Source organism: Medicago truncatula, chromosome 5, assembly GCF_003473485.1.
Source record: "Medicago truncatula cultivar Jemalong A17 chromosome 5, MtrunA17r5.0-ANR, whole genome shotgun sequence".
NCBI lineage: Eukaryota > Viridiplantae > Streptophyta > Magnoliopsida > Fabales > Fabaceae > Medicago > Medicago truncatula.
In genome coordinates, this window is record NC_053046.1 from 1,007,304 (window position 1) to 1,030,846 (window position 23,543).

Consider the following 23,543-nt stretch of genomic DNA (forward strand, 5'->3'; position numbering starts at 1 on the left):
TCTTTCGTGTCTTTTATTTCAACCTGCCCTTGTTATTTTTCTCTTTAAAAGTTGTCAATTAAAACAAATTAAAATAAATTAGCCAATTAAAAGAAACCCACTTACAAGCAAAACAACTTTTCCAAACAAAATTTCCCACAATAACTCATTTTTCCTGCTAAATATCTAGAGTAAAAATAAAATCTCCAATAAAAACTAATACTCTTTCTATTCACTAATTATGTAACTTAATTACAAGAAGAAAAAAAAACACAATTATGTCATATTCGGATTATTTGATTTTTTTTACTCTATTGTGTCTTTTTGAAACAGAAAAAAAAGGTAAATACTTCTTTTCGTCTCTGTAATATTAGCGAATTCCGGTTTTAGTCCCTGTAAAAAAAAATTAGATTTAGTCCTTGTAATTTCATATTCTTCCACTTTTGGTCCCTCATTCCACCACGTAAGCAGAATCTGCATACATGACACGTAAAATGAGGGACCAAAAGTGGAGGAATATGAATTACAGGGACCAAAAGTGGGAGGAATCTGAAATTACAGGGACGTAATTTATACAGATTCTGTTGACATGATAAAAGGAGGGACCAAAAGTGGAAGAATCTGCAATTACAGGGACAAAATCTAAATCTTTTATTCTACAGGGACTAAAACCGAAATTCGCTATTATTACGGGGACAAAAAAGGTATTTACCCAAAAAAAAAACTTTTTAGAGGAGAGAGAAAACAACTTGTCAAAAATTGAGGTAATTTTGTTAAAAAAAAATCTCTTTCTTAGAGAAAAAATCTCTTTTATATAATCGTATCTACACAAATTAAATTATTTTAAAAAATATTTTTTATTACGATAAACAAACACAAAATAGATTCTGATTTTTTATAAAATTATTAAAAAAAATATTCAAATTATTGAATGTCAAAATCACTTGTATTTCAATACGTAATGAACAGGCCATATGAGACTGTTTGTTATAACTTAAGAAACAAAATCACTTTTTCTACCTCTAAAAAAATTACTTTATTAAAAAAATACTTTAAGAGTATTGTATCCATTTGTTAGATTTTAAAAAAAAAAACATATTTTCTTAAGAGTATTGTATCTGTTTTATATATATATATTTTTTAAATATATTCATTTGTTAGATTAAAAAAAAATAAAAATTCTTAAGAGTATTGTATCTGTTTGTTATATTTTTGTAAAATATATTTTTTGTAGAGGGGAGAGAAAATATGTATCAAAAGATGGAGATAAGTCTTGATGAGCTTAATTCAGTTGGTCGGGACAATGCAAAAATATATGCAAGATTCATGGTTCAAATTTTGGCCGCCACAAGAAATCACTTTTATATAATTGTACCCAAAAAAAGTAAATTTTTTTTTTTTTTAAGAAGTGGTTTTTGAAATAAACAAACATAAAATTGATTCTTCTTTTTTTTATAAAATCTCTTAAAATGTGTGTTGGTAATCATGTTTGATGTCATAAACACTTTTGAACCTACCACATCAATGTTAAATGGTTCATAAGCATTTTTTTAACAACGTTGGTTGAAAAAAATGGATAACCATGTAAATATTAATAAAATCCTTGGATGAATGTTCCATGTCCTCTAGTTAATCCTCCACAAGCCGATTGACCGTTGGCGTTCTTGGGAAATCCATCAATTTGAATTTATAAGAGGTTCCCATTTCACATGCAGAATTTCTTCCAAATATCCTGAAGATGCAACCAATAGCAATCATTTGCACTTGACTTGATAGATAAGGAAGTCAATTATCTCAAAGTTGTGAATATTGATTGAAAAGTAGATCATCCTGATCCTTCCATAATGCATGAATAACGACACTAAAAAAAACTCTCAATTCCAAGGTGTATTTTTGAAGAATTTCACTGAAATTATTAGCAAGAGTTTGAGATGTATTTCTAGAAAAGAAAACTTCATATTTACTGAGGTTCACCTTCTGGCTAGACTGATAGCAAAAATCATTAAGTGGGAGCACCCAAATTGGAATGATGCTACATGAAATAAACTACAGGCTAAGCCAGGTGGGGTATGTTCCTGACACAACCATTGTCTTACTTGATATTGATGAGCAGGAGAAAGTGCATTTAGTCAGCAGACATAGCGAAAAACTAGCCATGGCTCATGAATTAATCAAAACAGCATCAGCATTTACTAAAACCTTGTTTGTTTAAATCATGTTTTAAGTAATTTTTTTCAACAAAATTCACAACATGCTGTAATTTGAGGTAGGTCATACAAAATTTTCAATCCAGGATTGTAACTAAGACTGGAATATCATTAGCAGTGTCTTGGGGACAAATACTGAGATGCAACCATGTATTTAAAAGGAAAATAGTCTAAAACAAAAAACGAGGCTTCATGATGTGGCCTGTAATGTTGGGAAAATGGAATCAAGAAAACCATTGTACATTGGGTCCTTCTTCCAGAGATTAGCAAGATGAAAATGCGATGACGCTTGGCGATGGACTTGTTCCATGAGCCAGATGGTGGCTTCAGCTTTGCAAGGATGAATTATGTCATCTAAGCGCCTATACTCATCCTCACTGCCAATTCTCATTTGATCCCATTGCTTAAGGATAATATTTGTGAGGTAATGAAGAGGTTGTCCATATAGCTTCTTAATTGATTGTCCTAAGCCCATCCATGAGGTAAATGGAATGACTGAGCCTCGACTACTCGGGATTGGGATCTGCTCCATGTAATCCTGGTACATTGCTGCCCGTCTGATGAGTACATCTGCATATAAGCATGAGTCCGCATGACTTTCAAAAGTAATCGGTCTGACAGTACAAAAGTGCAACAATGTGCCATAAAACAGAACTATAGACTCATTTGAATACATAAAACTGTGAAGCGATTTTCATTCTGTAACTTTAATATACCTAAATGCCAATATATGATATATCCTTAAAGAGCATATCATCTAGGGATGGCGAAAGTTAAAAGACTACTCAGACCAGGACCCATACTTGCACGGGAAGTAGCAATAATGCATACACGCACACACCCAGACCCATTACACACATTTGTTAACTATGGCATCCTATAATGCATTGATCAATTTATGTGACAAACTAGTTCAACATAATTGCTATTATATAAACAGCGATTTTTTTTATTTTTATCAAAAACATAAAATTAATTCAAGATAATCTAATTACTCATTATAAAACATTACAAATTTAACCATGTAACTTCTTTAAAAATCAATTCACATATTTATTATAGAACATAACCATATTGTGTATGTATAGAAACAGTTGGGTACTATAGTATCCATACCATTACTTGCATACATAACCACCATATTTATTATCTATATCTGGACCCATACATATTTGATTCGTAAAATCTTCATCCATTGGGGGTAATTTTCATGGGTACTAAGAGGGTTCGAGTCCCAATGCCATGCACTACCACATGATTTATTATTAGCATCAGAAAATGACTCGAGTGTTAATTCAACAAAAATGTCTAAATAGGAAAAGGACAAAATTGAAGGGCATGTATATTTTTTTTATAATGCGAGAGAATTCAAGGGAAATATATTACAAAAAGAAGATGCAAAACGGAATACCTGAGGAGTTGATATCTATAGAGGGTATTGAGATTGGACTCTGAGTTGTTGGAAGATTGGGAATGGAACTTGCGAGAAGGCCATTGCTGGTGAAGTATGGCAAAGAAGAGTTCAGTGCTGGTGGAAATGACATCTTCATTGCAATAGAAGAACACTCTTTTCTTCCTGCTCAACAGAAACATGCATAATTAAGATTAACTCATATTATAAAAAAAAAAACCTACAAGGGTAAAACTGAACACAAAAAGCATAGATTCAGAAACAGTGCAGTTTGTGTGTTTTCAAATAAAATGATAAATTGATGGAGTAAACAAGAATTTAGAGCTCAGCTCCACCGATGTCCACAGTCCACACTAAAAAAGCCTCGCTCACAGTAAGAGGAATCTATGCCTTCGACTTAACCATTTCGATGACCACTCTACTATTCTTCTAACTTCAAACACATCATTGGTCACTATGTATATACATAGAAAATGCGGAATTTCATAGAATACTTTTAAAATTAAGAAAATTATTGTTTTGTAATATTATCTTTGTTTATAAATAAATTATTTGCATGGGACACGCTAATTTCTAGACATATATTAAAACCACTTGTGTAGATTATACAGTATTACCTAAAATTAAATCTTAATTAAGTTGGTTGGGCAAGACACTTAAAAAAGAAAAATTGCAGTTAGAGCAAACATTTTATTACAGTTAAACTCTATCAATAGGCCTTTGACAATAAAGTCTCATACCACATGTTAGATTAGTTGGGAGTAATACCAAAAAAATAACCTTAGTTTGATTGGTTTCTCCTCGATTTCAAAACACAATTGCATTTGAGATTTTCATCAGAAGAGCACCAGCAGGCAAAATCAAAGAGGATTTCTTGAAATGTGAGTGACGGAAGTAATAATGATAGCAAGCACTAAAGAATAATCTTTCAAAAAGGACACAAGGCAAAAAAATTAATTCGAAGTATTGTTTGGGAAAGTGTTGAAGATGAATCTTTCCAAAATAACACTTCAACGGGAGATTTTGGATCAGAAGTATTTTTTTTTTCTGTATTGGTTTTCAAATGCTACCAAATATCGGCTACATAATATTGACATGGCAAGATAGGATCTCCAATATCAATATACCCTCAATGAGTTACAAGCTGATAGGCATGTAATACCGGCCATTTGGAAATATACTGTATTAAGCACTCCAATGAGTTTTGCATATAAAAATGTTGTTATCTTAATAAATAATGAACTCGTATGCAAATTAATAAATACACAATTAGAACCTAGCCAATCTTTTTACCTTTAACTCCCTCAAGATGAGTGATAGAACGAATTTCTGATTCCCCCGGGGATACATGATGGTTTTCACCGATAGTATGTCCGCCTGATACCAAAGTTCGTCCAAATAATCTTGCAGTAGATATGTTACGATTGATAAATGAAGTTTCTTGCTCCTTAGAATAATATGACAGAGGTGTGGACATTGAATGTGTACTTGTCTCAACATACATGGCTGGTCCAGATAAATGATTCCCTGTGGCATGGGAATCATTGAATGAAAATAGCAAGAAATATAACCAAATGGAAGAACTTCAGTGGTTATAACTCAGATTAATAGTAATATTTAACAATACCATCATTAGTGTGACGAGGCATATTTTCACCTTCAGTAGAGATCTTGGATCTGCTAGGACGTTTTTGATTTAAAATCAATCTTCTTTTTGAACGCGCTTCTAGTGAACATTTTTTCAAATATTGTTGTTCATCCATGGCTGTGCACACAAAAAAATCAATAAGAAAGCGTGAAATGAGCAAAACCTAATACAAAAAAACAGATGAATATTAAACACAAGCATGCATATAAGCAATAAATTGTCTAAAGCTGTTCCTATTTACCATATTTAAATGTCTGGACTAATGTTTAATCATTTCATAGTGAACTAATACTAATTCATTTTACACATTAACCTTATCAAGTTTGACTAAAATGGTGCACAGAAAGAGTAATGGCCAAGGCTCACACAACATAGCGTACCAGTATCAGGATAATCGAGGAAAATTCTCACCAGCTTCAGAGGGAAACATGTGGATCTTCCAAAAAAGAATTAAAACAATATCACATATTGGGACCTAGAAAATGTACGAAAATCACAAACATTGGAGGAGGTATACGGTTCTTGACCTTATTTTCCCTATGAGTACAGCACTATACCCTTGTTCTGCTCAGAAGTAAAGATAAAAAACTGAAGATATCAATAACATGCCCGAGATCAGCACAATATAGATATTATAATGATTACCCTTGATACAATTTGTGCAATGTGTTTAGAGAGAGACTATGAAATCTATTTTCAGATTTTCTCTTCTTTTGATTTTTCTGAATGATACAACAAGCAACACTCTATTTATAGATTGTTCTATGTAGAGCCAAGAGTCTAACTAACTAACAACCGTCAGTTAGTTAGTTACAACCAGTCATGAGTCAGTTACAACTCACAAGGGAATGTATTAGATGTGGCAAAGACTATGTAAGCTCTTGTGAGCTTGAGTTTGACTATTCCTTTAATAACCCTTGACATCTAACGTGAAAATAATTAAAAGAATAAAATCCGTAATATCTATAGCTGCTTCCGTTAAGATTATAGTCGGTGATATAATGGGGCCTGCATTTTGTATTGGGATTTTAAAATTGCCAATTTTGATTGAAATGGTTTCATGTTGCTGCAAGACAAGATTTTGATTGTGCATACATACATTGTAGATTAAAAATATTAAAAGTATATGGTTTATGTTAAATATCAGTTCCTTTTGTACTTTCAGTTTCAGGTAACTTCCATATCATGTACATGTGCTTGCATGTTAACTGTTTTGACACTTATTTTGAGGAACATCAAACTGAAGTCAAAGGTGATGCGAAATAGCTATGAAGCACTGAGAATGATACTCAGAAAACTCTAAACAGCAATTTGAAATGCTAAAACAATACACTGGTGATTTAAATGGGGACAGTTGATTTAGATACATGGGGAAAATGTTTAAAACAATCAAGTGAGTCATATGAAGAATGTCTACCTTTGGTTTTCTGCCTCCCCTAAAAATCTGATAAATGATTTGCTCAGCAATATTTTAGCCCAAATCAATGTATACTTTCATAAATTTTAATATATTAAATTAAATTACCTTCTAAAGCATAGCAGCCGCCCTCCAAAACTATATCGCGGAATAACATATTCATTAATACTCATCAAAATTCATTGCTACTAATATTTTAAACATAATAAAGCAAATAAGTTCTAGCCACCAAGGCTCAAAATAACACATCTCTGTGACCATCCTTCTCCTCCCCTGATTGATACGACTCTTCTCCCCTGTTTTCTACAACTATGCGCCAACAGTCCACTCTATTATGGCCTCATCTCACTGATATGATCATTGAGGATGATATACTAACTTGGAGGGATTTGCTAATGTGGCCGGGGCTGATGAGCCAACAACAGTCACTGGGGGCCAACAAAGAATTCAGAACCAAGTTCCCCCTATAGGCACACAGAACATAGAAGAACAAAAGGAGGATACACAATAGAATGCACGTGACAATGATGAGAAAATGCTTGAACGTGATGATGGGGAAGATCTTGAGCGTGATGATGATGATAGTGATACCATTTAAGGAAACACCTGTGTATTTAATTAAATGCTTAGATGTGTCATTTGAACCTTGGAGGCTAGAACTTATTTGCATTTTTCTTTAGATTATGTTTGAAATATTATTAGCAATGAACTTTGATGATTATTTATGAATGTGTTTTGTTTTGTGCATTCTGCTATTTTTGTTATAGTATTGCTTCCCTAGACTTCAATGTACTGGCCATAGCATTTTGGGGGCCGACCGCTACGCTATCTGCTACTGACTACATAGTTTGAGAGAGGCTATCCTCCCTTCTCCGTCCCTTTCATCCTCCCTTTCCTCTCGAAGTCCTCCCTCCTAACTCTCAAATAAAACCTTAATGTTTGAAGCAAATGAACTGCACAAAGACCAAAATCATACAAGCAACTAAAAACTCTACGATGGCAATTTCAAAGTGAAATATCCTGAATTCTAGTTAAATAATTACTAATCAGCACAGAAAACGCTAAATACAACCTATGCACACGAAACAAACAAACAACAAGAAGTTTTATTACACTAAATGGGGTCGGCTACATGGATCAAATTAACCATAAGGTTAACGGAGGCCGCTATAGATATTACAAACTTTTGTTCTTTTAATTATTCTTAATAGTTTCACTTATAGTTTTTCTAGGTCTTCATCTGCCTATGCGCACGAAAACTCAATAAAATAAGGGGGAAGCAAGTTAATTGTGAAATGTAGCTTACTTGATGGTGGCACCAATGAAATGTTTGATTGCTTCACCAGCTACGACCCTGTTGACCAAAGTCAAGTGCATGGAAATGGATATTTCAATATCAATTTAAATAAGTAAATTAAAAGTAATGACTAAAATGGAACCAACCAAACAGAGAGAATCGGAAAAAAAGAGAAAAAATACAACTTTGGACAGAAATTGAACCTCATAGAAGGAAAACCGAATGGTCTGAGCAGTGTAACCCTAAACCTTCGACAGAATCTTGTTTCTGCACTGCGGCGAAAGAAGAAATTATTACCGAGTGAAGTTAATTAATGGACTATTAATGGACCAATTAGCTTGCATGGTGGTAATGTACTCGGCCGAGTTAGACTTTGCAAGGCCCAAATTTGGTGTGTTCAAAAAGTTTGAGGCCGAAGTCTCAACTATTAACTCGCTTTTGGGCCTGAGTATGACATTTTTAAATATAAATATGTTTCGTTTTGTTGTTCAACTCTGCCATATGGCAGTCACCCATTGAATGTTGACGTGTCAATCCAGCATCACATGACACCAAATATGACATGACATGAAATTTGGATGAGAACATGGCACCCGAGAGCAAAAATTACAAGGAGGTAATGTAAAAAAAAAAAAAAAAAGGTAAATTATAAAGACCAAAACCAAAAAGTGATCTTATTACAGATACCAAAAATATAAATTACCCTTAAGTAAATAATCTAACATACCTTTAAATAGACTCATTAATTAGTAAATCAATAAAACTAAGTTCTATTTTGAGATATAACATGACAATTTAGAGAAACTAACTTTCTATCACATTCCCTCAAAAAAAACCCTCAAAAAAAAAAAAACTTTATATGACATCATATTTTAATTCTATTTTATAACAGCCAAGTGCTTAATAAGCTTAATCGTTTGGGAGAACACGAGTTTGGTTCCTGAGTGGAATGATTCTTGGTCAAACTTTACTTAACTTCTGGCCGAACTCTGAGTTATCAGGACCCTTTATCCTAGAACCAGAGGGTTAACACTATAAAAATCTATTTTATAACTATACATTTAAATATGTTCAGAATTAATGTAGGTTAATATGTTTGAACTACTAAAAAGATCACCAAACTTATAATTTCATATTTATACTTATATGGTTAAGAGTATTCCAAGATTATGTACATAAGTCTTAAAAAACCCTTTACAAAATCGGTTACTCATTATGTTCAAGTCATTCGTATATCATCGAATGTGAAATTCTTAACATGCAATTTACATTCCAATCAACTCTGTGAAATGTAGCTTACTTGATGGTGGCGCCAATGAAATTGTTGATTGCTTCACCAGTAACAACCCTGTTGACAAAATTGGAGTGCATGGAAATGGAGATTTCGATATGAAATTAAATAAAAAAATTAAAAGTAATTACTTTACTAAAATGGAAATAATAAAACGGAGAGAAGAGAAAGAATAGAACCTTGAAGAGGATTGAACTTCGTAAAAGGAAAACCAAATGGTCTGAGATGTGTAACCCCAAATACTGCATCGAAAGAAGAAATTATTGGCTAATGAAGTTAATTAATGGACCATTAATGGACCAATTAAGACATAGCTTGCATGGTGGTAAACGTACTTAGACATTTCCAAGGCTATGATAGATATGTTCAAAAATTCCAAAGCCGAAATCTCCTCTCAACTATTGATTCCTTTTTGGAATCTTCAAAAATATATAGGGATACTTGCTAACAGATAAATAAATAAATGATCATTGTAAATATCAAGAATTTTGTTTTTAATCCTTACAAAAAAAATATTGCACTTTTTTAACATTTTTTTTAGCATTTTTAAGGACTAAAAACACTAACACAAAAGTTTTACAGAGGATTAAAACTGTTAATAATTTTTTTACAAGGACTAAAAATGTTGACAGAAAAATTTAAAGGATTAAAGAGTGAGGTTTTATGTAGGGATTAAAAACAAAATTATGGATATTTATATGAATCATTTACTTAATTAACTCTTTTTAAAAATATATATGTTTCGTTTTGTTAATCATCTACATGACCAGTCATCGAATGTTGACATGTCAACCCAGTGTCACATCATCTAACTTGAATGAGAACATTGTATGATGACTACAACAATAAGAGTTTTATAATACAAAGACATATTTTTTTTAAAAAGATTACAAGAGATTAAAACCGAAAAGTGATCTTATTAAGAGATCAAAAATATAAATTACCCTTAAGTAAATAATGTAAATATCTTTAATAGACTAATGAGTTAATAAATCAATGAAATTAAGTTTTATTTTGAGATTTAACATGACATTTTAGAGGATCTAACTTTCTTTGACATCATATTTCAATTCTATTTTATATAAATCAAGTGATTAAAGTGGTTAATGATCTCCGCCTTGGTACCAATTGGCCGAAACAACCCGAGGTCAATTCTTGACCTGACTATTGTCATTTTTTGGTTAAATATGTCGTTCATTAGAGTGCAAAGGGAGTGATATATAAATCTTAGAAAACCTTTTACAAAATTGGTTGATTTTGTAAGGTGAAAATTGTCCTCGCTTAAACTTATGTTCAAGTCATATATCATCATTTGTGGAACTCTTACCACACCATTCTCCCACGCACATGAATAGACATCTAGAGCGTGACAAAGTTCTCTAATAGAGAATGGTGCAAAAGATCACAAAAAAGACTTGTAGAGTGAAATTTGCTTATACTTATAAATATAGGGGATTTCTTTCCCCTCCCTTCTCCCTTCTCTCTTCTCGTGCACTCTATTCGAATTATAAAATCCATAAATTTATGTTCAAGTGATATCTCACAGTTCAACACATGTAACTGGTGCGACTCGCAGTTCAACACACCAGTTAAATACACGGAAAACAGAAATCTCTCAAAAAGCAAAGGAATCTGAGTCAAAGCCTCAAAGGCCTAAAAAACCGGTTTGGTTTAAAATGGGAAAGCAGTATCGATTTCTATTTATATTGAATGATATGATATTAGCAATTGCAGTGACGAACATTCACAACAACACAGATTGTGACCAAGACTGGAATATCATTAACAGCATCCTGGGAGACAAATACTTTGAAGTAGCTGTCTGTGTATTAAAATGAACAATAGTCTAAACTCTAAAGCATAAAGTTAAGATGAAAGGATCAAGGATCTGGTTCAATTTCGCTTTACCAATAGGAAAATAAGACAAACGATTTGCAGGCTTACAGTACAAAGCCTCTAAACAAAATGGCTTCAAGATGTGTCCTCCAATTTTGGGAAAATGGAATCAATAAACCCATGGTACATTGGGTCCTTTTTCCAGAGATCAGCAATATGAAAATGTGATGAGGTTTGTCGATGGATTTCTTCCATGAGCCAGATGGTGGATTCTGCTTTGCGCGGATGAATTATGTCGTCCAAGGGCGTATATTCGTCCTCACTGCCGATTCTCAATTGGTCCCATTGCTTAAGGAGGATATTTGTGAGGTAATGAAGAGGCTGTCCATATAGCTGCTTGATGGATCTACCTAATCCCATCCATGAAGTAAACGGGATGAGAGAGCCTCGACTACTTGGGATTGGGATATGCTTCATGTAATCCTGATACATTGCCGCCCGTCTTGTGAGTGCATCTGTGTATAATCATGACTTTTTAAATAAGTGAATTCATAGGAATAGGAAGCAGACTAAGATTAAAAAATTAATTGAGAAAGCCACACACGTGCTATCTAGAAACCAATAAGACAAAGGGGATTTTAAGGTGAAGGCTAGTATTGAGAAGTAAAAACAAATTAAGTTTTATAAAAATTGTAACAGCTATGAGTTATGAGCAATTAATTCAGAATATCACAAAGTCTTTCAAACTTTAATGTGATTAGTAATGAAAATAAATTATGTGTTCTATCAGCTGATACATTTTAAAGTAATCCTCAATGTAAATATTTTGAACACAGTGATACATAAAATGAAAAACTCCTTATCAAAATGCAACACATATTATATTGACATTGAAACAACACAAAAGCATTGCATAGAAAAGTATCCCCTGACAATCAGAAATACTAAACATCATATAAGAAAGTACTAACATGTGAGAAAAACAAAACAATGTATCAGTTATAGTTCAACTATCTGACCATTTAAAGTTACCCCTTCTGCACCACAGTGAGAACTTAGCAGTTTAGGTGACTGTGCTTTCTGGGGTTTACAGTTTTCAATAAGGTGCTAAGCCTAAGGTATGCCTTTGACTGCTCTGGTCTGACCAGGGAAAAATGTAACAACATACCATAAAAGAACAATAAATTCATATATCAGTACATTTCTATCCAGAATTACACCTAGGATTCTATGCTTATTTGAGCAGGTAAGAAATACAGAGAGAAGGGAAAATAGATATGAATATAAATGATAGAGGATGCACTGTATCTTTGACGCCTCCAAGAGATCAAAAGCGACGAGGAGGAGTGTGAATGAGTTACAGCCATCCCAGTTTTCGTGGTAGAAAACTACGGTGAAGTGACTTTCATTCTCCAATTGTAATCTACCAAATGTTATTACATGATTGATCACCAGGGGAAATACCAGCTGTACCGTATGCATACTGCAGTTCAGCCTGAAACAGATTGCAACGCTAGCACTAGTGGAATTGGTTGGCCCCCTCCTTATGATGATTCGATGAAGCTCAATTGTGATGGACGGTTGCAAATAACGGAACCAAAGTTGGCTGCGGAGGGATTATTCGCAACAGTAAAGGCGAATACATTCTTGGATTTTCAATGAATTTGGGGGAAAAATCTGTCATCATATCAGAATTTTCTGCTATTTACTATGGTTTAAAGCTACTTGATGAGAAAGGTTTTTCCAAAACTTTGGTTGAAACCGATTCGTTAGAGGCCTTGAGTAATATGCAAATTGGATGTGTTTCTAATAATCCATGCTGGGCTACTACGAAAGTAGTTTGGAAACTAGTAAAGCAGATCGGATGTGTGTAGGGAAAGCATATCCTCTGCAAGGCGAATCAAGTCGCAGATGCTTTCAGCAAAGAGAATTTGAATCAATCGATGCATATGCATATTTTTTTCAATGTTCATACGTTTTGTTATTCTGAGTTTGTAGCTGATAATTAAAGTACCCTGTTTGCTAGAGGTTTATAATTTCGTTTCTTCGGGTTATCCCCCTTTTGTTCATAAAAAAAGGGAAATATCATATAGGGATATGAATTGGTAGGATCTATATAAAATATTACACTATTTGTCCTTATACCCATATTTTTTAAAATACCCGCGTCCAAACCCATACCTTCATACAACTTTAATTCTTGTAGCCACAACCTATGGGCACCTCTCTTGGCCGAGATTTGAACTTTGGTTCGCCAAGTTGTGGGAGTCTAACCCCTGATGGTAGTTACCCACATTTTAGAGTATTTTGTTGTAACTAATTAATTAATTTGATAGATTAGTACAACATAAATGCAATTGCAATACAAACATTTAACTAGATTAAAGAAGTTTGAAATTCAAAAAGTAAAACGCAATAAATATGTTGTGCATGCGATTCCTACAAGTTGAATTGAAAGAGAAACAGATATGAAAACAAAAATTGAAAAGGAATAGAAGAATAATACCTAGAGAGTTGACATCTGAAGAGGGATTTGGAAGCGGAATGTGAATGTGAATTGAAGGAAGAACGGTGGCGACATTAGGGGTTTCATTTGGTGAATCATCAGAAGAAGAAGAATCTGATACATCAATTTCATCTTCATCCCATGGAAATGGCCTCTTCATCTCAACAAACAAACAAACAAACAAACAAACAAACCCTTCTTCCTTCCTTCCTGCTCAACATGCAAATTAAGCTTAAGTTAAGATTATTTATATCAATCAATCAAGTAAATTCAATTTTAAAAAAAAAAAAAGGAGAAAGACTTAGATTACTATATAATTCAGCTGAGAAAGAAAGAAAGAAAGAAAAGAGCTTACAAAATGATTATGATTATTTGGAGTCAGAAATTGATGAGACTGAGAATGAGCATCGAAGAACTTCACACAAATAATACTGCCTCTGCCTCTGTCCCTCACACCGTAGGGTAGTAGTAGTAACTATGTATGTTGACTGTCTTCACCCAACTTTCTTTACTACACTACGCAGTACACACACGTTTTTTCTTCTTTTTTTAATGTTAAATATATTTTTGGTCCTATAAATATACCAACTTTTCGTTTTAATCCTTTTAAAATTTTCCTTCAACTTTTAATTCCTAAAAAATTTTCCATCTTTCCTTTTGGTCCCTCTTTTAAAGTAAACTCATATGCAGAATTCATATTTTTGAATCAAATTTTTCAGAAAAAATCATAATATTATAATAATCTCTCCCAAAAAAATTAGAATTTTTTAACAAAACATGAATTTAATATGAATTTTTATATTATTTATGGTTAAAAATTCATATATAATTTATGTTTACTTAAAAAATTCTATTTTTTTTTTGGAAAATATTTTTACAATATTCTACACATTTCTGTACAATTTCATTAAAAAATACTAAAATTTACTTTAAAATAGGGATCAAAAGTAGTGATTTAAAATTTTATAGGGACTAAAAGTTGAAGGAAAATTTTAGAGAGACTAAAACGAAAAGTTGATATATTTATAGGGACCAAAAACATATTTAACCCTTTTTTTTATTAATAAATAAACACACGTTTTTTTCTTTTGCAACGCTGTATAAAAATAAAGAAAAAGTGGCTAAATAATATGTTAAAATGCATTCCAATTCAAATGCGTCGTTTCGCTACTTCTTTCTATTTATGTTATTTTACGATTTTGTATACGAATGAATGAGAGGATAACGTGTGTATATATATTTTTTTTTTTAAAAAAACACAAAGTAGAAGAATCCCGTGTTTAATTAAATTTCGTAAAATAATAAATTATCAAAATTTAATATTTTTACAAACAAAATTTGCTCTAAAAACACTTTTTTTTTTTTTTTTAAAGCAAGAGGGCCAAAGCCCAGCTCTAAGAACACTTAGGCCGCGTTACTGGGTGAGGAATGTAAGCTCACTATGACAATTATGTGTGAAAAAATTGAGGATATCAAGTCTCATCTCTAAGAAGGATGAGGGTATTGTTTTGAACTTTGTTTAAGTGGGTTCCCTCCCTAACTGCATAGATAGAGTTATCTCTGAGATTTTGAATGTTATGTGTGAATTATGATAATGACGTTCTATTTTAAACAAATGCACAAGTGCATGTTTGTATACATGCGAGTGTGTATGTTAATTTTTAATGCATATAATCTTCAATATAAAATTGTGCAAAAGATTAATCATCAGTTTTTTAATACAACCTAAAATATAATAAAATAAGATGAGGGATCCATTGACTCTAAGGTAAGTCTCCAAATCTTATCCCTTTATTTTATTTTAATCTAATGGTTCAAACACATGAACCCTAAATTATGTTCTCCTACACTATTTCTCTTCTATTCATTTGTTTGCTTCCTGCAATTGATGAAAAATCTAACCTCTCCCATGTATCGTTTCACTCTCATTTTTTGGATGCTATCATCACCCATTTCAATTCATTAATTCTAGTAATGGTTTTCGTTAGTTTTGTTTCTTCTTTAACTTTCCTCCTGCAATTATTTACAAACATATTTTTAGGGATGTGATTGATGTTGGTTGTAACAAACATCTTGGTTTTTTAACGGATCTTAGTTATTGTTCTCCCCCTTCCTTCCCTAGCAGTCATTAGTCTCCTCTTTAATGTTTTAGATTGTTGGCTTAATAGGTCATTTGGTTCCCTAATTAATTTCAAGTTTTCATTTTGGTTCCATAACTAATAAAACTCATGTTTTGGTTCTTCATGTTTGTCTCCATCAGTCAAATAAATCTTGATAGTTAACTTTTACCCCCCAAAATGTTATGGTGGACCAACCTTAAGAGTGGTCCACCATAGATCCTATTAATTATTTAATCTCAATCCTTTGATCTTTCTTCATCTTCTTCCTCAATCTTGTTCATCATTTTCAACATCACATTCATCAACACCATCATTATCTTCATCATTTTTTCAGAAAAATTCAGAAACCTCGACCATCATCAGTAAATGGAAAATTCTTTACTCTTTCCATCATCATTCATCAACAACAACAACATCATCATCACCATTAATTTCTATCAATAACAACCCCAGAAAAACAAACTCAATCCAGTTTACTAGAGAAACAACCGTAAAGTAAAATTGCAGCAAACAAGGCAAATAAGAATAGAATGAAGAAGGATTGAATTCAAAGAACCCTTCTTTCTACTAGCACGAACCATAATTGCAGAAGCTTTTTATTATTTCAACAACAACAACAAAAATGAAATCAAATTGGGTAAACGTGAAATTGAATACAAGGATCCCAAATAAAAATTTAAAGATCCCAAATCAGAAATACTAGAAATTCCAAAATTTGGCAACAAAAGAATGAAGAAGGATTGAAATCAAAGAATTTCATAGAAATGAAAACGTGGGTCTCAATCTAAGCTATCCAGGATCACGAAAATGAGAACGGTGGATGAGAAGAAAGTTCCAGATTCAATTGGAAGAAAATAAGGGTTTGTGGGTTCAATCCTGAGTGAGTAACGATGGAGAGAAGAAGAATCATTAACCTCTTTCGTCAACTTCCTTCTGCACCACATCATCATCCAAATGACACCGTTTTGGAGAAGAAGAATCAATCTTTTTATAGGTTGTTTAATTTTTTTGACTGTTTTTTTTTTTTTTGGTTTGGTGTTGATGAAGAAAGTGAAAAAATTAGTTGTTGATGGTTCACTGTTAGATACAACGGCCCTTCGAAATCTAATCGTCCTTTTTTGGAAAAATAGATCAAAGGGTTGAAATTAAATAATTAATAGGATCTATGGCGGACCACTCTTAAGGTTGGTCCACCATACACATTTGGGGTTAAAGTTAACCGTCGGGATTTATTTGACTGACGGAGACAAACGTGAGGGACCAAAACATGAGTTTTATTAGTTATGGGACCAAAATAAAAACTTGAAATTAATTAAGGGACCAAATGACCTATTAAGCCTAGATTGTTTAACCTCCAATTTTCAAGAATAAATAAGACAATCACAATGAAATTATGTGAGTCTGAATTGTAATGGCTCCTGATGAATATAAATTGGCTGGGGAATCTTTATTGGAACACATTGAGAACCCTAATTCAAATCATTTGGGGCTTCATAATCTCATATCCCGTCAATCAATACACTAACGTAATAAAAAAAAACAAAAAATCGTTGAACTTTGTTGCAGTAGGAAGTAGATGATGATGGTGTTGTAGTCCTGGATGATGGGAAAAATTAGTCTAGATGAGTGACAACGGATGAAGAAGGATATTCAAGTGAGGACTATGTTAGTGATAATTAAATGAAGGCTTAATTGAACATCCGGTCCCTTAATTTAATTCTTTTATTCAAATTGGTCCCAAAAGTATTAAAATGTTCAATTTGGTCCTTTATATGGGTTTTCATTGAACAATTTGGTCCAATTTAATCAATTTTAATCCTATAAAAAAGAAGACTGTTGGATAAATAAGGTCTACGAGATCTAATGACATATCATCAACACATAATTTTTTTACTTTTCTTTTTCTTCTTCATCATCTTCATCTTCACACAACCTTCATCATCTTCATAAAAAAAACCCATTTTTTTTCTTTAAAAAATTCATTACTTCAACAAAACCCATAATTAAGAAAACCCTTAAATCTTGAATTAACATCCCCAGTCACCACTATCATCTAACTCACAATCAAAACTAACATCAATTTATCAAATTCATCACCTTTAACCAAACTCATATACAATTAACAAAGTTAATTATCAGCGATTCTTCAAAACTCAAGTTTTTTTTATCTAAGATCTAAGAGTCATTCTCATTCAGCTTCTGCAACAGCACCCTTGGAAAAACCACCAGTAGCATTTCCAGCCATTTCATGTCTTCTTGTTGTTGGAAGAACCACCAATAGCATCACCAAGAAGCTTGCTCAATTCTGCATCGTTCCTCAACAATTCGTGTCTTGTTGTCCCTTGCAGCATTTCCAGCCAATTCTAAAACCATATAAAAAAAATCCTAAATTTAATTAAAAATCGTAATCAATCGAAATCACTTTAAATTCAAGATGATTATTCATAATTAATTAACAATTCTGAATAATTACTAAAATTGGAAAAAACCTAACTGTGTTATGAAACCCTAGATCTAGTAATATGTATGTGAAATTGAAGATGAAGGAGGGCGGCGAAGGGACATATTGTCGGCTTCAAGCTGTTTGGTGTTTGGTTTGGTGGATTTTGAAGAAAGGTCCACCTGGATATATTGATAGCTACACATTTAGAGAATCATGTGGCTGATACGATTTTGATATTTTGATTCACTAAAATTTAAGCATGATTATAGTTATAGTGGTGATGTTAATTTTAGATTTAAGGGTTTGTTTGATTATGTGTTTTTTTGATGAAGATGATGAAGGTTGACAAAGGTTGTGTGAAGATGAAGAAGAAGAAAAAGAAAAGTAAAAAAATTATGTGTTGATGATACACCGTTAGATCTCGTAGACCTCCTTTATCAAACGGTCTTCTTTTTTATAGGATTAAAATTGATTAAATTGGACCAAATTGTTCAATGAAAACCCATATAAAGGACCAAATTGAACATTTTGATACTTTTGGGACCAATTTAAATAAAAGAATTAAGTTAAAGGACCGGGTGTTCAATTAAGCCTTAAATGAATCATAAAGCGTTAGATTAAAAAGAAATGAATGGTGGTGATTTGAAGTAAGTCAATAAACTTACTCTTGGAGTCAATGAATCCTTCCTCATAAAATAATATAAAAGATATATTATAAGTTAAAGTTCACATCAAATCAAAACTACATAAAGTTATAAAAAAAAAAAAAATGTATACATGTATCTTAAACTCAAATAATGATGTGGCGTCCACGTCATACTGAAAAGTTACACATTACCCTTAATTTTAGTTTTGGATTTGATTTTAAAAATTAAAAAAATTTAGGGACTAAAATATGTATTTAGAAATGATAGAGCAATCGTAAAAAAAAAGGGAGAATCAAAATCTAAAAATTGACCAAATATGCAATTTTGCCTTTTAAATTAAATAAAGTATATAAAATATCATTCTCTTTTCTCATAAAAATTAACATTTTCTCTTCAATTTATTCCTTGAGTATATCAAAATAATAAGTAGGTAAACCCTAATAAGTATATACTACATCTCAAATCTCAATATCAAATGCTAAATTGATAATATTTTATTTATTTTTAGATGAAAGTGATAAATACTATTTGAAACTCATCCCGTTTGTAAATTGGAGTGTGTTTTAAGGCAAAGACTATGGTAGGTGACCTCTTTAGATCTCCTACCGTAGGAGACTTGACCTTTTTTTTTTTTTTTTTGCAAAAGAAATGTTAACCATTGGATATATTTAAAAACTTTTGAAGACCATAGTATCATTATGCTCTCTCAAAACTAGATACTTTTTACACCATTCCATCATCTTTCTTTCACCCCCTCCATGTCTCTCCTTACTCCCTACTTGATTAAGAGGCTCTAAGGTTGTTATGAACCAACACCTTGTCAATTTTCATTCTCTATCTTCGCTTTCCATTCTTCAACCCTTTTAGTTTTCAGAACAATTCTTTCTCTCTTCTCGGAATAACCTTACTGTGCAAGATTAATAATTAAAGGAAATTGTAACAGAAAAAATAAATAAGTTTGCTAGTTAACTTTTGTTCCTCTATTAATACCCAAACAAATTTTGTGCTTGTTCAATGTATTTGCATCTTCTCCGAAAAACAGTATGGTTCGATTGCTGTTCCTAAAAGTCCCAAAAAGAAGGTTGAGAGGTTTCAAGGATGTGTGAAGCTTTGAAAAAAATCAAAACTTTGTCACTCAATTTCAGTTTTTTTTCATTTCTTAAACTATTAAAAACTTGAACTTTAATGCTTAAATATTAGTTAAATAAAGTCTTTTAAGTTTTTTCTCTCGTTGTTGAAGAATGACTTGAACATTGATCTCCTTTTTCATTTTTTTCATTATTGAAAAGATTTTTGTTCTTCTGAAAATGGCGTTCTTAATTAGTTTAAGAGGACAATTTTATGGGTTGGAGGATGATGGTCTACAAGTCTTGTATTTTTAAGATTTGATTACTATGTTGTTTCAAATGTTGTATCTCTGGTGGTTTATAGAGGCTATAACAGCTAGCAGAGGTCAATGTTCTGCTAACTCTGATGAACAGATATTACAATGGCCGGAGGAAGAGTTCACAAAATTGGTTTTTGCTTTTGATTCAATTTCAAAGGTGAAAGAGGAAGAAGAGGAAGAGAAGGGTGCATGCTATCCAATACAAGGGTGATTGATTTTAGATCTAGATTTTTATGAACATATTGGTGAAGATGAAAGAATATTGAATTTAGGAAGAACACAAGATAAATTTGGATAAAATTAATTAGGAAGAATATGAAGTATATATTTTGATGATGATGGAGAACACGGTGGTGGTGACAGAGGATGTCGTCGGCGGTAGAAGAGATGAGAACCGGAAAGAGGAAGATTTTTTTTTTCCTGGGGTTGTTTTGCCTGAGGTTGAAGAAAGTGGAAAAAAATTCAATGTGGAGGGATTACAGTAAGATCAATGTTTTTCAACAGTCTAATGGTTACACATGTTATACAAAAAAAATAATCAGTGTTTTACAGTGTCACCTACCGTAGGAGACCTATCTAAGTCTCCTATCGGAAACGGCGCCGTGTTTTAAGTTTAGGATTTAGACCCACAAATCAAACTAGTGTATCAACCATCATCAATCATATCCCAAAATGCTATCAAAGTTCATAATCCTCCACCACCCCACTCAACACGTCTCATTAAGAACCACCACTCCTAATTCCTCGCTTTTCTTCATCAACCCTCTCAGCACGGTGGTTAACTCACCCGAATCACCTGAAATCGTACCATGGATCAAGTTTGGTCTTTGTTCTTGGGAACATTGTTGGATGGAAATGAAATTATAATGTTGGATCGTATTTTAATAAGTGTACAAAATTACAATTTCGAAATCATATTTTAATAAGAGTCTAAGCACAATTATATTTTAAATACAATTTTTGGTGCTTAGATATACCACTTTGGTCCAAAAATAAGTGTCTAATTTTATGATTTAAATTGACTAAATAAAAACATATTTGAGGACCAAAACACTTACTAAAATACATTTAAAATTATAATGACAACGCATCACATGTTCAAGACCAAAACAACGGTTTACATTTTAATATATTAAAAAAAACTAAGGATTATAATACATCCTTAAGAGGTTACTAAGAGTATGTTTGATAAGACACGTTTTTGAACTTATAACTTGTCTTATAAGCTCATTTTACTAAAAAAGATTCTTTTGGTAAAAGTCATTTTCCCATGAGCTTATAGAATTTTTTTATGAGCTTATTTAATTAAATTAGTTTTTTTTAGTAAAAGTAGATTATAGTTTAAAACTTATAACTTTTTATCTCAATTTACCCCTGCAATCTTAGTTTTAAAAGATAAATATTAATTAAATGTACATTTTTTATGTCATTTCATATCTATGAGCTACTTCAAACATTAATTTTATCAAACACAACAAATTTAATCAGTTAGCTTATAAATCACCCACTATAAGTTTATCCGCACTTATGAGTTACTCCCTCCGGTCCTATATATAAGAAACAATTTACTTTTTTGATTCATTGAATAGTTGATGTATTTGGTCTATTTCTAAGTTAGGTACATCGATTATTGAATGAATCTAAAAAGTTAACTTTTTCTTATAAATAGAACCGGAGGGAGTATTATTTTTTTTACCAAACTGAACATACTAGATGAAAAGAGTGATTATTTAAACAGAAAAAAAAAATGATATTTTGTCCAATGAAAAAAATGAAGGGAGTGACTTAATGCCCACATGTATACAACGTTAAACCGATTCGCCATAAAATAATGGCACTATCATCACTCTTCACAAAATAAAGGCAAAAATGCACTTTTCCTCCCCTAACTTTTAAAAAGTTACAATTTTGGCCCCCTGTGTACAAAACCTACAATTTTAACCCCCTAAGAATTAGTCCCTTTGCATATTTGGTCCTTTTCCCCAATTTTGACCAATCAATGCCTACGTGACATGCCACATGTGTAATTATTGAATTAAAAAATTAAAAAATCATATAATCATTTTTTAAATTAAATAAATTAAAAACTAAATTAAAAAAAAAACTAGAAAGAAAATTAAAATCTCAATCTTTTATTTCCTCTTCATCTCAATCTCAAGAAAAATAAAAAAGCAACAATTTTGACAAAACCCATCTAACAAAACACAAATTCATCAAAACTCATTTCAAGAATCACCTTAAATTGCTCAATTTCAATGTTTTTATCATCATAACTGAAAAGGGTAGGAGCAGGTCTTTGAGAAATATGTCTGTGGCTGGGCTGGTTCGGCTGAGACTGTTGCTGTTAGCAGCTGCTAGCTGCGTGTGCAGCTGTTTCTGTTTGGTTGAACTCTGCCCCTTCACAGGTTTTCTCTTTGTCTGATCCATTTTCACGCATATGTTCGTTCAGTGGTCTGCACTTTGTGGTGAGTCGACGTGGACGATATTGCGCAACATTGCAACAACGTCGCTTTAGAAGGAAGAGCGGTAGCTTTTCAGAGAGAGATACTTAAAATTTGTAGCATATCCAATGGCTAAAAATGAATTGACTATGTGAATGTGTGATTTTTATGACTATAGGGAATCCACTCTAAGCTCCACTTCACTTTCACTTCCTCTGTTCTGTTACTTCTCGTAAACAAATGATTCTCTCTTTAGTACACAGAACCAAAACCAAAACCTCAATCTCCAACGTTCTATCAACAACATTGTTGTTAGATTCAACACATCAACATGGCCCCTTCAACATCATCACCGCCACCCAGTTTCATTCTCTCCATCACAGACAACAACCAAACCAACACCAAGGACAGCAAATGCGGCGGGTGCCTTATGGTAGCTCTTTGTCATTGTCTCATATGTTTCATTCTTCTTCTAATTATTCTTTCAATCGTTATTATTGTCAAATTCCACTTTTTTTGTCACACCCCTCTTCATTCCTTGTTCTACAAAAAAAAAATGTTGAATCCCTATTTGGGTTGGGTGGAAGTTTCTATGGATTATCCTTTTCTAGTTTTCAAGGAAAGTTTATGTTTTTAGATAATTATAGACCATTTTGTAGCTGCGTGAGAAATATTTTTTATGATTTTTTAATTTAAAAAATGATTATATGTTTTTTTATTTTATTTTTAATTCAATAATTACACACGTGACATGCTACGTAGGCATTGACCGATCAAAATTGGGGAAAATGACCAACTATGCAAAGGAGCTAATTCTTAGGAGTCAAAATTGTAGTTTTTGTACATAGAAGACCAAAATTACAATTTTTTAAAAATTAGGGGGAAAAAAATACACTTTAACCTAAAATAAAAT

The 23,543-nt window shown here is 32.2% G+C and overlaps 2 protein-coding genes across 4 annotated transcripts; both read right to left on the bottom strand.

Annotated features, from left to right (window-relative positions):
* Nucleotides 1-2,167: 2,167 nt before the first annotated feature.
* On the bottom strand, nucleotides 2,168-9,675 carry LOC11441094 (uncharacterized). 3 transcript variants are annotated; one of them, XM_024783575.2, is made up of 10 exons: nucleotides 9,586-9,675; nucleotides 9,430-9,492; nucleotides 9,260-9,307; nucleotides 8,163-8,231; nucleotides 7,969-8,016; nucleotides 5,626-5,681; nucleotides 5,255-5,362; nucleotides 4,891-5,124; nucleotides 3,598-3,762; nucleotides 2,168-2,756 (listed from the first exon to the last, which is right to left on the bottom strand). In XM_024783575.2, the coding sequence occupies exons 1-10, from the start codon at nucleotides 9,591-9,593 to the stop codon at nucleotides 2,377-2,379; spliced, it is 1,179 nt and encodes a 392-aa protein (XP_024639343.1). In that variant the 5' UTR covers nucleotides 9,594-9,675; the 3' UTR covers nucleotides 2,168-2,376. The 3 variants fall into 3 exon arrangements, with proteins under 3 accessions (XP_024639343.1, XP_024639342.1, XP_024639344.1); XM_024783574.2 differs by having other exon boundaries at nucleotides 5,225-5,362; nucleotides 9,586-9,674; XM_024783576.1 differs by having other exon boundaries at nucleotides 5,225-5,362; nucleotides 8,163-8,226; nucleotides 9,430-9,666.
* Nucleotides 9,676-10,984: 1,309 nt separating this feature from the next.
* On the bottom strand, nucleotides 10,985-14,103 carry LOC11443154 (protein RDM1). Its single transcript, XM_003610704.4, has 3 exons — nucleotides 13,948-14,103; nucleotides 13,593-13,802; nucleotides 10,985-11,601 (listed from the first exon to the last, which is right to left on the bottom strand). The coding sequence occupies exons 2-3, from the start codon at nucleotides 13,750-13,752 to the stop codon at nucleotides 11,222-11,224; spliced, it is 540 nt and encodes a 179-aa protein (XP_003610752.1). The 5' UTR covers nucleotides 13,753-13,802; nucleotides 13,948-14,103; the 3' UTR covers nucleotides 10,985-11,221.
* Between the last annotated feature and the right edge of the window lie 9,440 nt (nucleotides 14,104-23,543).

What these genes read in the sequence shown, in the direction of transcription:
- LOC11443154 (XM_003610704.4), bottom strand. Translation starts at nt 13,752, where the DNA reads ATGAAGAGGCCATTTCCATGGGATGAAGATGAAATTGATGTATCAGAT. An exon ending in TTCAGATGTCAACTCTCTAG is followed by an intron (nt 11,602 to 13,592) that starts GTATTATTCTTC and finishes GATTATACACAG; the next exon opens with ATGCACTCACAAGACGGGCG.
- LOC11441094 (XM_024783574.2), bottom strand. An exon ending in TTCGGTTTTCCTTCTATGAG is followed by an intron (nt 8,017 to 8,162) that starts GTTCAATTTCTG and finishes TTTGGTCAACAG; the next exon opens with GGTCGTAGCTGGTGAAGCAA. An exon ending in GCCTCGTCACACTAATGATG is followed by an intron (nt 5,125 to 5,224) that starts GTATTGTTAAAT and finishes CCCATGCCACAG; the next exon opens with GGAATCATTTATCTGGACCA.